This window comes from Nothoprocta perdicaria, unplaced genomic scaffold, assembly GCF_003342845.1.
Source record: "Nothoprocta perdicaria isolate Ctin4 unplaced genomic scaffold, notPer1 scaffold_9, whole genome shotgun sequence".
NCBI classification, from domain to species: domain Eukaryota; kingdom Metazoa; phylum Chordata; class Aves; order Tinamiformes; family Tinamidae; genus Nothoprocta; species Nothoprocta perdicaria.
The window spans coordinates 8,679,923-8,695,379 of record NW_020456198.1 but is presented as its reverse complement, the minus strand read 5'-3'; the positions used below and the strand labels follow the sequence as shown (position 1 = coordinate 8,695,379).

Here is a 15,457-nt window from a genome sequence, read left to right as displayed (position 1 = left end):
TGGGACCGGTGGCCCCGCCTGGGGCCCTGTGGGACCAGTGGCCCCGCCTGGGGCCCTGTGGGACCAGTGGCACCGCCTGGGGCCCTGTGGGACCGGTGGCACCGCCTGGGGCCCTGTGGGACCGGTGACAGTGGCTGGGGCCCTGCTCACTGCGCACAGGGACCGCAGGCTGCCCCGACGCACTGGCCCCGAGCGGCCTTGCACAGCGCAAGTGGGTCAGGGCTGCTCGTTGGCGCTGCAGAAATAACGAGCTCATTTCTGCCATCTGGAAATACATGAGGGGGAAAGGGCTCAGCCCTGCTCCCGAGGCCCTGTGAGGCCTGAGCCGCTTCCAGTGCGGCTTGTTTTTCTTTTATGTGTGGTGTTCTTTTTTTTTTTCTCTTTTTTTTTTTTTTTTTTTTTTCCCTCGAGACAAATGCCTTTTTTGGAGACAAATGCATTTTTTGTGATTCCTGCTGCAGCTTCCTATGCTGGGGCTTGGCAATGCCCGAGCGCACGCACCTGACCCAGCCGTGGGCCGGCACGGAGAGCTGCGGGTGCAGGCCGGCACGGAGCGCTCCGGGGCTCCGGCTGCACCRCCTCCCTCCTTGCTGCACGTTTAGGCCGTTATTCCACCTGCCATCCGCATCTCGGTGGTGCCATCCTCGGCGCACGGGCCTCCCCRTCCCCGCGCTGGCCCGGCCGCCTCCGCATGCTGCGTCGCCCTGTCCTGGGGCAGCAGACGGCAGCGCCGCGGCTGCCCGGCCCCTGCACCCTGCCCACACACGGGCATCTTCGGCCCCATAGCCCCGGGCTGCCGCCCGCTCCATTGCTGCATCGGGAAGTGTCGCCCTGGGCGAGCGGCTGTGCCGGGGTAACCATGGAGATGAGCCGAGCCGCTCCGCGGAAGCGGAAAGCGGGTGCAGCCGGCGGCACAGCGGCCACGGCGCCTGCGCTCTGCCAGCGCGCTCGCCCGCGCGCAGCCTCGGCACGCAGAGCATCCCTGGAGCACACGTTATCCCTGGAGCACACGTTATCCCTGGAGCACGCAGCATCCCTGGAGCACGCAGCATCCCTGGGACACGCAGCATCCGCAGGGCACACAGCAGCCTCGGCACGTGCGGCCTCCCCGCAGGTTGGGTGCTCTGGGGCCTGACAAAAGCTGCTACCAAATTCAGCCGAGCATCTTTCGTCTGTAATGATTTCCTGGGGCTGCGCCACCTCGCAGCCCAATTTATACAAGAGCTTTGGAGTGCACACATCTATGGCGAAAGAGATTTCAAGCAGACAGGAAGGGAGTGGGAAGGAGCCTGGTTAACGTGCTTTGTTTTACTCGCTGCAGGCATTTGGAGCACAGTGAGGATGCCCATTTCGCTCCGGCTCCCGCGTCGCAGCTCAGCCGTGCTGCGAACGTGCCCGAGCCGTTAAGCRGATGATCTCTCCTGGGAGAGCGTCCTGCGCTCGGCCCGCTTCCCCTCGGGATGCCRGCTTGCACTTTGTTCCCACTTGGAACGAGTGCCCTCATTCTGCGTTATTGCCTACAGGACTATAATCAGGGGAAAGGTTGCTCAGAGGGGAAAAACAACGTGTCTTACTTAAAGGTGCCAAACTTGTCGTCTCTCCCAGCTGCAGGGCCTGAAAGGACTAAGAAGGGGAGTTTGATGTTGCCCGTTTTGTGTTGCAGTGCTCTTGGGAGCGCCGTTGCGGTCGGCAGCGAGCAGGACCTGCCGCGCGAGGAAGAGGAGGCATCTCGGCCAGGTGAGCGGGGCTGCCTCCAGCCTTCCCTTTGCCTTCCAAGCCATGGAGCCTGAGACCCCTCACGTAGGGTAGGGGGGAAGGTGACTCCGGGCCTGCCCTTGGGGCACCGGCAGAGAAGACCCCAGAACCTATGGAAATGTTTGGAAAGAAGGGCATGGGGGGAAAGGGTCACATTTCTTCCCTCATAATTGGTCCCTGATACAGCCTTACTTTTGCTACAGGTCAAAAATGTTGTTGTCTATTTTCTGAGACTATTTTTTGCCCATTTTCCTGACTTAGCAAAAGTGCTTCCAGGCACATTACAGTGCAGAGCAACGCTGCTTCCCAATATAGGGCTTGTTTGCTGCACGAAATCTTGGTTTCCGAGCAACCTGTACAGAGAAGGAAGCTCTTTCTACGAAACGTTAAACTGAATAAACCACCGCAGCATGCTGCTGAGGGTAGGAAAGTGAAGGATGCTTAGCTTTACTAAGGAGGTGCCTAGTGAGAACATTTAAAATACACCACAAATCTCTTGTTTTGCTTCCCCTGAGGAGAGGGCAAACCTTGTCGGTGGCTTTTCCCATAGCTTGAGAGCTGCTGTACACTTTCTATCCTGCTCGCGTACCCCGTGTGTCCCAAGTGGGATGCAGTGCCGTAGCATCGGACGGGGCAGGAGGCGGGCTGGGCTCTCGGCACGGCACCTGCTGCGGCTCCCGGGAGAAACGGAGCGGGTCCCTCCGTGTGGGTCCCCAGGAGCCTGGTGCTGATGGCGGGCGGGAGGGAGACCAGCCGCGGGAAAGGTTTGGTTCTGTAAAGAGCTTTACAGAGTGAGCTGAGCTAAAAAGAGCTTTCTGTAAAGAGCTAAGGAGCTGGCTGAGGAGCGAGGTGGGGCAGGAGTTGGTTAACGCGGGGATTTAAGGGACGCGTGTGGGGCAGGTTTAATCCCTTAATGCGCACACGTGCGTGCGGCGCGAGGCGGGCAGCGGGCGCAGGGGAAGGCAGCGCTGGCGCGTGGGCGACCTGTCCTTGAGCACCGGGGCCCTTAGGACGTTTGCGGGAGCCGGGTTTGAGAGCAGCAGCCCCGCGCAGCGCAGGGATGGGCTCCTGGATGCTGCGGGGACACCGGCGCTGGCGGCACCGTACGGCCGTGCCCGGCGGCTGGTGCCGTCTCCGTGGGGCACACGGTGGCGAACGGGCTCAGCGGCCGATTCTAGGTCAGGCATCGTGTGCCGGGCATTTGGGCCCGGCACGGGGCAAGGGAGCCGCCGGGTCAGCCCTGGTGCTGGCACCGTGGAGCGGCCGCGCAGCCTGGCGCGTGCCCGGAGCGAGCAGAGCCCGCAGGTGCAGCGCGCTCCCGACGGGATAAGAGCGCGGTAAGTAGGTGCGCTGAGGAGCCAAGAGAAATAATCCAGTTTAAAGACGGAAAGACGGCATCCTGCGCGCCCGGCACCTCCTCCCCGCCGGGCAGCGGTGCTTCCCTCGGCAGCGCCTGTCACCGGTGCCGGCGCTTGACCTCCGCTCCATGTGCGCAGGTGGGGCCACGCCACCATGGACCCCGACGTGCTCAACATGTTCGTCATCGCCGGAGGCACCCTGGCCATCCCCATCCTGGCCTTCGTGGCCTCCTTTCTGCTGTGGCCCTCGGCGCTGATCCGAATCTACTACTGGTGAGTGAAGGAGCGCCGGGGCGCAGCTCCGCGGCGGCGCGGCCCGAGCCCGCCCGCCACCGAAAACTGGGGTTTCCTTATGGGGCTTTGTGTCCTGAGGCTTGTGCCTGGGGGGGCCTCTGCATTTTGGTTGCTGGGTGCGCTGCTTTGCCCCAGGCTGCCTGGGCACAGGATCCCCAGGCATTTTGTGCCGTGCTGTGCTGTGCCGTGCTGTGCTGTGCCATGCTGTGCCAGGGTGCTGCTGTCCATGGGGCTGGTGGCTCCCAGCAGCTGAAATGCTCTCAGGGGACAGACCTCAGGGCCAGAAAAGCTGTGAGGAGGAAGGAGCGGGGAGCGGGTGGCCGGTCCCTCCGAGCAGGGCCGGGTGGCAGCGTGTGGGGAGGCATCTCGCGAGCGTCCGCTTGCACAGAGCGGTGCAAGATGTGCCAGATGTGGTTCAAGCGGCATGAGGAGCTTTCTCCCCCTGTGCATGGCGCTGGCGCCCTGAGCGAGCCCACGGTGCCGCAGGTGAAAGCCGGCGCTGCCAGCCTGCGGTGGGGACCCAGAGCCAGTGCTGAGGTGCTGCCTCCTCCGCTCCTCCGCTTTACAAAGGGCAGAGAATCACGTTTCTCTGTTGTTGGAATCTCAGCACGTTGCTGTTCCTGCAAGTGACAGGCCCTGTTTTTGCAAGGCTAAGCTCTGAGTGTGATCGGAGCGAAGCCTGCGGAGGCGCATGAGCCAGGATTGCAAAACAGGGAAGGAGGTGAAAGGGGCCGGTGCCAGAGAGCTCTGCGGAGCCAGGCTGAGTAGGAGGCAGAGGAACTTGTAGCCTTGTCCTTTAAAGCTGTAGATTAGGGCCTCAATGAAAGCACAGCGTGTGCAGGACTAGCATTAGGCTGAGGGGACTGTGTAATCAGAGCTCAGGGGATTTTCTTCCTTTGAAAGGCAAATGTCTCCATGTTCCTGAGGGCGCTTGTTGGCAGCGTTCGGGTGCGTGTCCTGTGCATGCACACCCCCTTTCTGCAGAGATGTCTGCTGTGAGGAGCAGATTTATCTTTTTTTTTTTTTTTTTTTTTTTCCCCCCCCCCATTTGCTTCTTTGTGAACCTGCCTTTTTTCCCCCACCAACTCGTGGTGTTTCCTCCTCCTTGGAGGCCTCTCTCCCGCCGCGCTCCCGCCGCTCCGGCAGGCCCGGGGTGTCTCGTGCATCCGTGCCCCCCCGCGCTCCCAAAGCCCCCCCGGGCAGTGCGTGACGTCGGCCGCTGTCCCAGTGACCCCACGCGCTGCCGCCCTCCTCTGCTGCCTTAACTGATTAATCAGTTTAGCTGCCGTGGCTCAGCATGTTAACACCTTGCGAGGGATCAGTTCAGCTTTGCGCAGATTATTTTGTCTTCTCCCGAACTGATCCATCAGGATCAGTTGCTAAAAATGTTATCGACTTGCCCATCAGTGGTTTATACCGGTGTCTCTGAGGCGAACACGCTTAAGTTATTTATTCAGGGAGAAATTCGCCTCTCTGGAGAACCGACACCAAGCCTGGATGTTACTTAAGCCCCGCTAACTCCCATAAAAAAAGGGATTAGCGGGAAAGAGGATTGCGGCACGCATAAGCCCCGAGTGCCGGGCCGTCCCAGCGCCGCGCTGGTGACCTTGCCGCGTCTGCCCGGCCCGGTGTCGGCAGCGACACGGCGGCACCGCGAGGTGCCGGCGCCGCGGCCGAGCAGCCCGTGCCCCCAGGGTCACCGCTAATCTTTGCCCCATCTGGCCCCTGGTTTCACTGGCTGCCCTTTAAGCGGGCTGCCAATGCTGTGTTTGGGGAGCTGGCTGCTCTTTGCTTTGGGGGATAGGCAGGGGGCCGCGCTGGTCCTTCCCGTGCATCCCTAGGCACGTGTTTAGCCATCAGCCAGCCAGCTTCTCTGATGCTCCTGGGTGACAGTTCCCTTTGCTGGGACCCCGTGTGTTTCCGTGGATGTGATGAGGGCTCGTGGGCTCAGGGCTGCAAGGATGTGCCAGGCAGATCTGTGACGGATCGAGCCGTCTCACCCATCCACAAGGAGAGGCGCCCCGCAGGCTCCCTCGCCTGCACGCTGCCCTTCCTGCGTGTGCTCCCTCGGAGCCTTTTTCCTTCCGTGCAGCATCAGAGATCTGCAGCTCTAGGGTTGACATTTTGGTCTGTTTCTGTGGCCTCAAGGGCATTTGCAGCTCAGTTACTCGGGGTATTTTTTGCAACTTCTAACAAATGGAGTGTCTCCGTGAGCCAGCACCACCTCTAAGCACAGGGTCTGCTCCAGCAATGCTCAGAATTAGTCCCAGTTAACTCACGACTAAGCCAGCGTGAGGAGCTACCTGCTAATGGGCAGCCGAGCGTGGTTTGCGTTCCTGCCCTGCTCACCGGTGCTGTTCTCTCCTTGTCTGCAGGTACTGGCGCCGAGCCTTGGGCATGCAGGTTAGATACGCGTACTACGATGACTATCAGTTTTGTTATTCCTATAGAGGAAGACCTGGCTACCGACCGTCCGTGCTGATGTTGCATGGGTTCTCAGCACACAAAGACATGTGGCTGTCCATAGTGAAGGTGGGCGTCCCGTCCCGTCCCGGTGGTGCTGAGCAGGAGCCCGCGCTGCCGGGCTGCGTGTGGGGCAGGGGAGGAACGGCTGCGTGGTGCAGGGACACAGTCGGGGATGACCATCTTAGCATGCTAGAAATGCACCCCCTTAGCTCTCTGCTCATAGTTGGATCCTTTTCATCCCCCCCCCTTTTTTCATCCCCCCCCCTTTTTTCATCCCCCCCCCTTTTTTCATCCCCCCCCCTTTTTTCATCCCCCCCCTTTTTTCATGCAAATCTGCAGGGGCAAAACAGTAGGTACCTATTCCCTTCATGGGGAAGGGAAGGGGGAGGGAAATGAGTCTCACCTGTGGTTTCTCATCATTTCACCCATGGTATATGAGCTGAATTATTGTGGTGCAAGAGTAACCAAGGGCTTCTAAGAGAAAAGTGACCCTCCTTTGCCCCCTGAAATCACCTCCTGCCTCCCTCTCTTGGCTTTTGCAGCGGTTCCTCTTTGGTCTAACTGCCTGCATTTTGTTCCTGCAGTTCCTCCCGAAGAATCTGCACTTGGTGTGTGTTGACATGCCTGGTCACGAAGGGACAACCAGGTCCTCGTTAGACGATTTGTCCATCAGTGGGCAAACGAAAAGAATACACCAGGTAAAGCCGCAGCAATGGGCTCGCGTTCCTCTTCATGTTTACCTTTGCAGCTCGCACTGGGAATTAGGGGGTGGCTTCAGCTGTGTTAACTAGGGTGCAGCCTTGTGGTCCCCTGGGCAGGGGCCAGCTGTTGAGGGGGTGTCACAGATGTGGCAAGTGAGAAGGTGCCGTTGCTTCATCGTCCTGAACCCTGCAGGTGACGTGTGGCTTTGCTGCCCGGTGCACGTTGCTGCATCCATCCCTTTGGAGCTGTGCCCTGCTGCTGCTCCTGTGCATCTCTCCCCTTCTCCTCCTCACCAAGCTGCGCTGCAGCCTTCGGCAGAGGACGGGGGAGTTTGCAGCGCTTTGGAAACCTGGCTCGCTGCCTCTTGCAGGGCTGCACGCGAAGCGCGTGAGCCGTCAGCCAGCGTTGAGGCACGCCTGAGGTCTTCAGCTTGACTACCAGAAAGCCCTAGGTGCAAATTAGACCCAGGATTCCCGAAACAAACCCCCTCGTAAAGAGGGGGCACTGTGTAAGGGGCACTGTGGCTTGCCAAGTGCAGTGCCTTGGTGCAGGAGGAGAGCGAGGCCCCCGGTCCCGTGTGTTGTGTAGTGCCGTGTCCCTCCTCGCGGGGCGGCCACGTGCAGGCACACACGTGTCCTGGGCCCTCCTGGACTCGTGCAACCCTTTCCCACCGCCGGCCAGGGCGGGGAAAGGCCTCTCGCTGTCCTCTGCCCCAGCGGGCTGGCAGGACCGAAGTGCCCGCGCGGCAGAACGTGCCAAGGTCGTTGCCTTAGCGGCGTCCCCAGCCTGCCCCGTGGACGTGCCTCTCCTCCGTGTCCTCTGCACAACTTGGCACAGCAGGCATCTCCGCCTCGTTTGGGCTCCGGGAATCCACACGTGCTGGGTGGAGTTGGCTCCGGTGGTGCAAGGTCCCTCATGGAGACGTTGCAGTGTCCCCGGGACCCCTTTGGGCCGCAGCCACATGGGCAGGACACGCTCGGTGGGGCCTTTTCCAGCCCTGCCGTTGCTCCCAGGGGGCTTCCTTAACCCCCATCCCCTGCACAGCCCCCATCCCCTGCTGTATCCAGGCCAGAACCACCAGTCTCCGGTTCCTGTGCGTAATTTCACTAATGACCCCATGCCGAGGCTTCCCCTCGCCCAACAAAGCTCCCTTTGCCTCCCTTGCAGTTTGTGGAGTGCATCAAGCTGAACAGGAGGCCCTTTCATCTGGTTGGCACTTCCATGGGAGGGAACGTCGCTGGAGTTTATGCCGCTCAGTACCCGGAGGAGATCAGCAGCCTGACCCTTATATGTCCTGCAGGTGTGTGATAACCCAAGATGGAACGTGCAAAGAGCAAGCAGGAGCTCGTGCAAAGGCCAGGGCAACACCAACTGAAAGATAATTTGTATGTTAAGATAGGTATAATCTTAATATCTCTGACAGGGCACAGTGCTTGGGCTTGGAGCACCAAGGAGGAAATCACGGGCTTGTCTTGGTTGTTGTTTTCCAAGTTATTGTTCCTTTTGTACCTCAATCCATGCATAGAGATGGTCCCCTAGTCTTCAAGCCTGTGGTCTTGAAGAAAATGCTTTTCTGTCTGGAGTGGCAGGTGTTTACCCATGGCACGTTTGTGGTGTCAGTTTTGGAGAGGCCACCAGGCTTGGCTGGATCTTGCTGTACCTCCCCCAGAGCCCCCATGGGCCTTAAAGCCGGTGCAAGCAGCGTTACTGCTGCCGGGGGTGCAGGAGCTGGAGAGCAAGGGGCTCTGGCACCGCTTTGGGCCGCTCTGCATGGTAGATTGGTGCCAGACAGAGGGTTCATGTGCCCGCGTGGCGCTCGCCCTCTGTCCCACGCTGTGCAGCCTGGCGCCTAGTCCAACACATGGGGGCCTGTGCATGAAACGCAGCAAACGGGAGTGGGTTTGCAGGGTGCCTTTCAGCGTGGGGAGGGCTCAGCTGCCTCCCTCTCGCTGTGGTCTGCAGCAAGCAACGAAAGGAAACGTTTCCTAGGTACCGTCCGAGATTTCCCTTCCTCTGCAGAGATTTCCCTTCCTCTCTGCGGGAGGCTTGTGCTGACTCTTCCCGGGCTTGTGCAGATGCTTCCGGGGTTTAGGAAGGGCTTCGAGGTTAAGCTGCTGCAAGATCTTCCCTGCTGGGCAAACATACATAGAGTGCATCGAGTGCATCTGTGTTGCATCGAGCCGTTGGGCCAAGTGGTGTCAAAACTGGATCGGCAGGGAAGGCTGGGCTCTCTCCGGATAAATACTACGGCTGTTGCACGCACTGATTTTTCACTCCCTGGTTTTGTTAAATGGGGATCAAGCGGGAAGGCCAGGGCCTCTGTCCACAAGGCTGCTGTGGTCCCTGCTGGGTCTGAGCCCTTGCTTCTTTGTCCCAGGCCTGCAGACTTCGACGGAAACCAACTTCATTAAGCAGCTCAAGGAGTCGGAGCACATCGACAGGATCCCGTTAATTCCCTCGACGCCCGAAGAGATGGCCGACATGCTCAAACTGTGCTCCTACGTCCGCTTCAAAGTGCCCCAGCAGGTGAGAAGGCTCAGCTGCTGTCGCGTTGGTGCTGAGCTGCTGCAAAGGGACTTTGGAAGGGAGGGTGCCAATTGCCTTGCTGCCCTTTCAGCAAAACTGGATCTGCCAGGTGCTGTTCTTTATGGCTGGTATCAGTTTTATTAAACAGGCAGGCGTTCCAGCAGAGATGGATAACTTGGAGACCTTAGTCTGGCTCTATTTTTAGTGGCGTTTTGAGAGTATTAACAGATCCCTGTATTCTTGGCCTCTCTAAGTTTCTGCCGAGTTGCAAAGCCTGTTTGAAAGGTCATTTCCTGAGAGCAGTTCTCTCTGGCGAGGGTCTCTGCTCCCTGTCAGCACTCGCTTCACCCACAGAAATGCACGTGGGGATGGAGAGGGACCCAGATCGCTGGTGGGTGTCCGAGCACACGGGCTCGGGAAGCCCTGGCAGGGATTTCTTCTCTTTCCAGTATCTCTATGGCTCAGAAAACTTCCCCTTTAATGTCACTTTTCTCACTGCAGCCCAGCAGCACTAGCTGAAATTTCCATGTGTGGGACGTACAAGTCCCTTGGGGGCTGGTTGGGAAGTACAAGTGTTTTTAGTAAATATGGCTGGCAGGAAACGTTAAATAAATAAATAAGAAGGCTATTGTCTGGTCTCGAAGGGGATTGTGTGTTGCTTTTTTGTAGAGGTGATGGAAATGTTAACGGCCTCATTGTGAGGCTAGACGAACTTGGCAAGGGGCTTCTATTAAGCTGATTTTCCTTAGGAAGTCTGGGATGAGCAGATTGGAGGATATGAAAAAAAAAATAAGGTAATGCCAAGACAATTCTTTGGCAAAAGCATGAAAAAAGGAAGAAAAGGGCAGTCTTTCCTAAGGCAGCCTGCTCGGGGTGTAGCGCTGGCCCTGGAAAACCTCAGTGTGCCATTCCAGAAGAGTGAGCTAGGCGTTACTGAGCTATACGTTACTTAAGCGCTGTTGCAACAGCCTGCTATCGAGCCGGTATCTGCGCCCGGGCCCGCACGGGGCCCCGCGGTGCCGGCACGTGCGGCAGCGGCCGGCGTGGTGCCCGTCCGGCCCCGGCAGCGCCTCCCTCTGCTCCCCTCGCAGATCCTGCAGGGCCTCGTCGACGTTCGCATCCCTCACAACGACTTCTACCGCAAACGTAAGTGCGCGGCCCGAGCTGGCGCTGCAAGGCCTGGCTCAGGGCAGCCGAGAAGCGCACGGTCCTTAAGGTTGGAAGGGGCCTTTGGAGATCAGCTCGTCCCACCTCGGGAACAAGCAGGGTCACCCAGAGCTCCTGGCACGGGGTTGTGCCCAAGCAGGGGAACGCGGTCTAATTCTCCCGTATTCTCCAAGTTTGTCTAATTAGTGCTAATGCCTCTGAAGAGATGGGGCTGGAGAAGGATCTTGCCGTACTAGAGGCTGGGGATGGTGCAGAATGGGGCCTTTGCAAAGAGCATGCTCCTGTCCCGCTGTAGCTCCCCTTCCCATGGGCTCCTTTTCCTTGGGCTCCTTCCCCATGGCCCTCCCTGGGATCCTGCCTGGGGGACCGCAGATTGTGCCCTGCGTGGAAGGAGAAAGTGTCCTCACAGGAGACTAATTCTCCTTCTGTGCACACCAGTATTTCTAGAAATTGTGGATGAGAAGTCCAGGCACTCGCTGCATGAGAACTTGAGCAAGATCAAAGCGCCGTTGCAGGTCATCTGGGGCAAGCAGGACCAGGTAGGCTCCTCGGAGAGAGGACAGGAGCACATCTCCATGCGCAGCTTGGGCAGTTAAGGAGGGAGGAGCAGGCAGGGTTGAGGAGGGGAGAAGGGGCAGGACGGCTGCATGTAAAGGGCCTTGTGAACGCGTAAGAGCACCGGCCGTCAGGGCCCCGGGCGGGCGGGAAAGGGGGATTGAGCGCCACGATGGTGCAGAGCACGCTGCGGGATCGGGAGCGTGTCCTGCTCCCCAGCCTCGTGTGGCCTCGCTCCCACGGGAATTCCTACAACATGCGGTGAAACCTCGGTCTGCCCCTGCCCCGACACTGCTTGGTTTTGTGTTCCCCCTGTCATTCAGGTCCTGGATGTTTCCGGAGCCGACGTCTTGGCAAAAGCCATTCCCGACTGCCACGTGTACATCCTGGAGAACTGCGGGCACACAGTGGTGGTGGAGCGGCCCCGCAAGACGGCCAAGCTCATTCTCGAGTTCCTGGCGCTGCTGCACAGCACAGAGAACAACAAGAAACAAGCGTGAGCCCGCGGGGAGCCGGCGCCACGTGGTCTCGCTTGTGAAGTACTGATGCTTTGATAAGTTCTCAGGGATCTCGTTCCAATCACGGTGGATGTGCCGGAGTCCCTGAGGAAGGCAAAAATCACATCAATCAATAGCCCTACCGCCACATGGGGACCTAGGGGTCATTGAACAACCTACAGTTCAGTAAAAATGGGAACAGAATCTCTCGATTTTCTACCTTTGCATAAAGTAGAAGTGACCTGGAATCACCAAACTCCAGCAATGGAACATGCTGAAACTCCTTACGCGGCCCATGCTATGTAAGCTACTGGCACACAGTCGTCAATGACATTTATTGAAAATACTTATGAAGTTTAGGAAGGAAGAAACATCTTGGACTGAGACTTCAGTATTTCTCCTCCTTAGACTCTGCTGCGTTGCATGCAATGTTGTTATAAGAGAATCCTAATGTCCCAGCCATTTACTGACGTGCTGTTTATGTAGCTCATTAATTATGATTTATGCAGAAAAAAAAAGGCAGAAAACTTCGTGTGTGAGAGTAAAATGACTGTATGTGCAAAATGTTTACACTTGTGGTGAGTGGATTTTTTAAATCCCTGAGCAGCTCCTGTGTATATGTGATGCCTTAACAGCCCGGAGTAGCGATGTCCGCCTGCACCCCGGCCTCCTCGGGGGTGGTTTCCTCTGATGTGAAACCTGTGTCCTGTGGAAACTCAGCGTGGAGACAGCCGGTGTGGAGCAGTTGTGCAAACAAGCGGAGCGAAACCTCCCGGAACTACTCGGCGTGTTGCAGACGTGGGGCCCGAGCCAGCAGCAGCCCTGGGGAGATGGGGTCCGCGCCGAGGGCAGGGCCGGCCCACGTCGGCTCTGCTGCGCCCGCAGGTAAATCCTGAACTTCCTGAATTCCGTGAATTCTGCCAGTGCTGGCGTCATTGAAAACACATGTAACGGAGCCACGTGAAATGGGAGAAGTGCAGGAGCAGCCGAGTGCAGGAGGGGCTCGCGTGCTCCCTGGCCGGTGCGAACTGCTAGCAGATGTCTCGGGCTCCCGTGGGACGCAATTTAAACTGTAGTGGTGTGGAAAAGCAAGACTTGGTAGTGTTTCCTTTTGATAATTTATAGCGCCTAACTGAGCAAAACTACATACAAAAAAGGAGAAATCCAGGCAAGTTACACTTTGCAGCCCGCGAGGCACCTTTAGAGACGGATTCTGCTGCGTTAATCCTCCCAGAGGCAGCTCCTCGCTGCTGTCTCCAGCTGGGCCGCTGGACACTTGTAGCTGACGCGGCTGCAGGAGCCGCGCGGCGCCCGCTCGCAGCGTGAAGCTCTGATGCTCCTCGCGGAGACCAGCGGCCCTTGGACGTCTGAGACCGCACGGTCCCTTGGAGCTCCTGGAGCGCCAGGACTAGCGACTCCCGATGCTGTGTGTGAGCTTGTATCCCCGAGGGCCGTCCCCGAGGGCCGCCCGCTCCCGACCTCCCCAGGACACGCTGACCTGTGACGTGTTTGAAACTCCCCTCCAGTTTTTCTGCTCTTTTTGTAAGAGAAGAAATGGTGTTCTCTTAGAAAACTAGAACGTCACTGTCGATTGCTTGGTTGTTGTTTCTACTACAGGAGTTGATGGAAGAAAAATGCCGATAGTTTTACATGGTAAAATCCAGGAAAAGTTGTTGGGTATCTATGTGGTTTGTCTAATGCCGCAGACTGCTGTATGCAAAGGATTTAAATGGCTATTAAAATCTAGTAATTTAGAGAGTCCTCTGTGCAGTGGTGGTTTTTCCTTTAGGGACGGGTTTGAGGCACAGGCCAGTGCGGAGCCAGAGGGTCCAGCTCCTTTACTTTTCTCTGCATTTCTGTGATTTCATCACATGGGGTTTTGCCGCGATGAACACTGGATAACTTCCAGAGAGCTGGTGAGCACCTCGAAGGCTCTGAGGTTCTGATCTCTTTAGAGACCACAGAATTCCACTTTTCCCCTTTTTCAACAGGAGATGGGCCTAAACGTTCCAGAAGCAAAACAATGCCTCAAAGGGCAGCGAAGGTAGGTAAAACCAGCGATAGGACGAGGGGTAATGGCCACAAACTGAAGCATAAGAAGTTCCGTCTCCAGGTGAGGAGCAACTTCTTTCCTGTTAGGGTGACAGAGCAGTGGAACAGGCTGCCCAGGGAGGTTGTGGAGTCTCCTACTCTGGAGGTCTTCAAAACCCGCCTGGATGCCACCCTGTGCCACATGCTSTAGGTGTGCCTGCTTGAGCAGGAAGGTTGGACTAGATGATCTGTAGAGGTCCCTTCCAACCTTAAATATTCTGAAATATTCTGAAATATTCTGAAATATTCTGAAATATTCTGAAATATTCTGAAATATTCTGAAAACCTTAAAAAAGGTAAAGGTAAAAAAGTTAGGTTTTACGTAGCTCGGCTGCCCTTTGAGGCATTGTTTTGCAGAGCCCTCGCTCTGCAGCGTCCCTCGTGCTGCGGGCGCAGAGGCAGCAGTGTGAGCCCGACGCCGTTCGCTATTCGCGTTCGGAGGGAGCCCAATGCCCACGCTCTCCCTCCAACTGCAAAATAACTGAGCGGGGTTTCAACTGCTGCGTTAATGCACGCACCAAGGTGACCGCGGCTCTAGAAAATATACTGCATTTCTCCAGCCCGTGGGGGAAGTGGAGGAGGCCTCTCGCCTGCAGGCAGGCGCTTGCAGTGGCTTGGGGAGGCTGAGCTTCACGTCCGAGACACGGGGAGGAACAAGAGCCTCGAGCACAGGGAGGCTGTGCAGGTGGTGGCGCTGAGCGGCTGCGCGTGGCCGCTGCTCCCCGGCAGCTCCTGCGCTGCCCGCGTCCTCCTTGGTGGCCTGAGTGCTGCTTCTCTTGTGGTCATGCAGGTGGGGAAGGTGGGTCCTTCAGGCGGGGCGCAGAGGAGGAGGCTGACAAGCCCTGCGCGTCACTCGCAGGGTGGCCTGCGAGCGCACGGGGGATGTGAGGTCGGAGGCTGGTCCAGCGTGTGCAGCTCGGCCCCTGGAGAGCAGGGCCCCGCCACGGCTCCAGGGACAGGAGCGCTGCAGCTCCCTGCCACGGGTCACCCTGTGTGCCGGTGACCAACGTCCTGAAGGCCCCAGGGGCCGGCTGGGCTAGGAGGCAGCAGAGGGAGCAGTGCCGGGAGCTGGGTGCCATGAGCGAGCGCGGGCAGCGCAGGCTGCAGCTTGGGAGCCTCTGCCTCCTGCTGGCAGGAGCCTCCGAGCGTGTCCTGTGCAGCCCTGGGCTCTCCAAACACGGCCGCAGCTGCTGCCGGCCCACGGCACCCGGGCCAGAGCCTGGATGGGCCCCGGGGCGCCCTGCCCAGGGGGTCCCCAGGGAGCTGCGCTGCTGCGGGGCACGGGCTGCAGCCGGGGGCCTCTCGCAGCCAGGGCAGGGTACCTGTGTGCAGCCCATGGCACGGCCGCCTCCCCAGCGCACAGGGCGCTGCTGCGGGTACTGGGCAGCCCCGGTCCCTTCCTGCCACTGCCGGGCACAGCCGCTGCCCGCGACCCCCTGCCCTGTCCGGGGTCTCGGGCTGTCCCACCTGGCACCTCTCCCCCGTCCTGCACCCCTTTGCACAGGGCCACGCTCCAAGGCCACCACGCTGTGGCCTCGTGTCCCCCCGCGAAGGGTGTCCCTCACCCGACTCTCCAAACAGGCCGTTGACCTTTCCCCGACTTGCCGTGTTTCACAACGCTCGTGCACCCAAATCGTGTTTTCCGCAGGAAGCTGGGGTGAGCCGGCCCCAGGACGGGATCCCGCTGGCCGCCTGTGGCCATGGGATCTAGGAACGGGCACCGGCACCTTCCCTGCTCCCCCCTGCGTGCTGCTTTCCGCACGCGGGCACCTCGTGGTCAAGGTGCACACGTGCCCTCTCGCATCTGCACCTGCTCAATGACCGAGATTCCCCTATCTATATTCTCTAATTCAATCTACCAAACAAATTAAATTTATTAGTCAATTAAAAAAGGAAGATACACAGGAGAGGTTTTCTTCCAGCGATGTGTGTGGCAGGGAGCATGCTGGGCACCCCGCTCCCCCTTCGCCTCTCCTACAGCTGCTCCTGCTGAGCTCGTTCGGCCTGAGGCTGATCCCTGACGCAGGTGCCTGTGGCAGGGAGGGC

At 58.6% G+C, this 15,457-nt stretch overlaps 1 protein-coding gene across 1 annotated transcript; it reads left to right on the top strand.

Annotated features, from left to right (window-relative positions):
* Positions 1–1,562: 1,562 nt before the first annotated feature.
* On the top strand, positions 1,563–12,803 carry ABHD6 (abhydrolase domain containing 6). Its single transcript, XM_026052588.1, has 10 exons — positions 1,563–1,580; positions 1,664–1,737; positions 3,252–3,386; positions 5,783–5,939; positions 6,458–6,571; positions 7,743–7,875; positions 8,953–9,101; positions 10,193–10,247; positions 10,707–10,807; positions 11,147–12,803. The coding sequence occupies exons 3-10, from the start codon at positions 3,268–3,270 to the stop codon at positions 11,321–11,323; spliced, it is 1,005 nt and encodes a 334-aa protein (XP_025908373.1). The 5' UTR covers positions 1,563–1,580; positions 1,664–1,737; positions 3,252–3,267; the 3' UTR covers positions 11,324–12,803.
* The last annotated feature ends 2,654 nt before the right edge of the window (positions 12,804–15,457 follow it).

Coding starts and splice junctions, on each gene's coding strand:
- ABHD6 (XM_026052588.1), top strand. CDS start 3,268: ATGGACCCCGACGTGCTCAACATGTTCGTCATCGCCGGAGGCACCCTG. Junction 6,572..7,742: donor AAACGAAAAGAATACACCAG/GTAAAGCCGCAG, acceptor CCTCCCTTGCAG/TTTGTGGAGTGCATCAAGCT. Junction 7,876..8,952: donor GACCCTTATATGTCCTGCAG/GTGTGTGATAAC, acceptor TCTTTGTCCCAG/GCCTGCAGACTTCGACGGAA.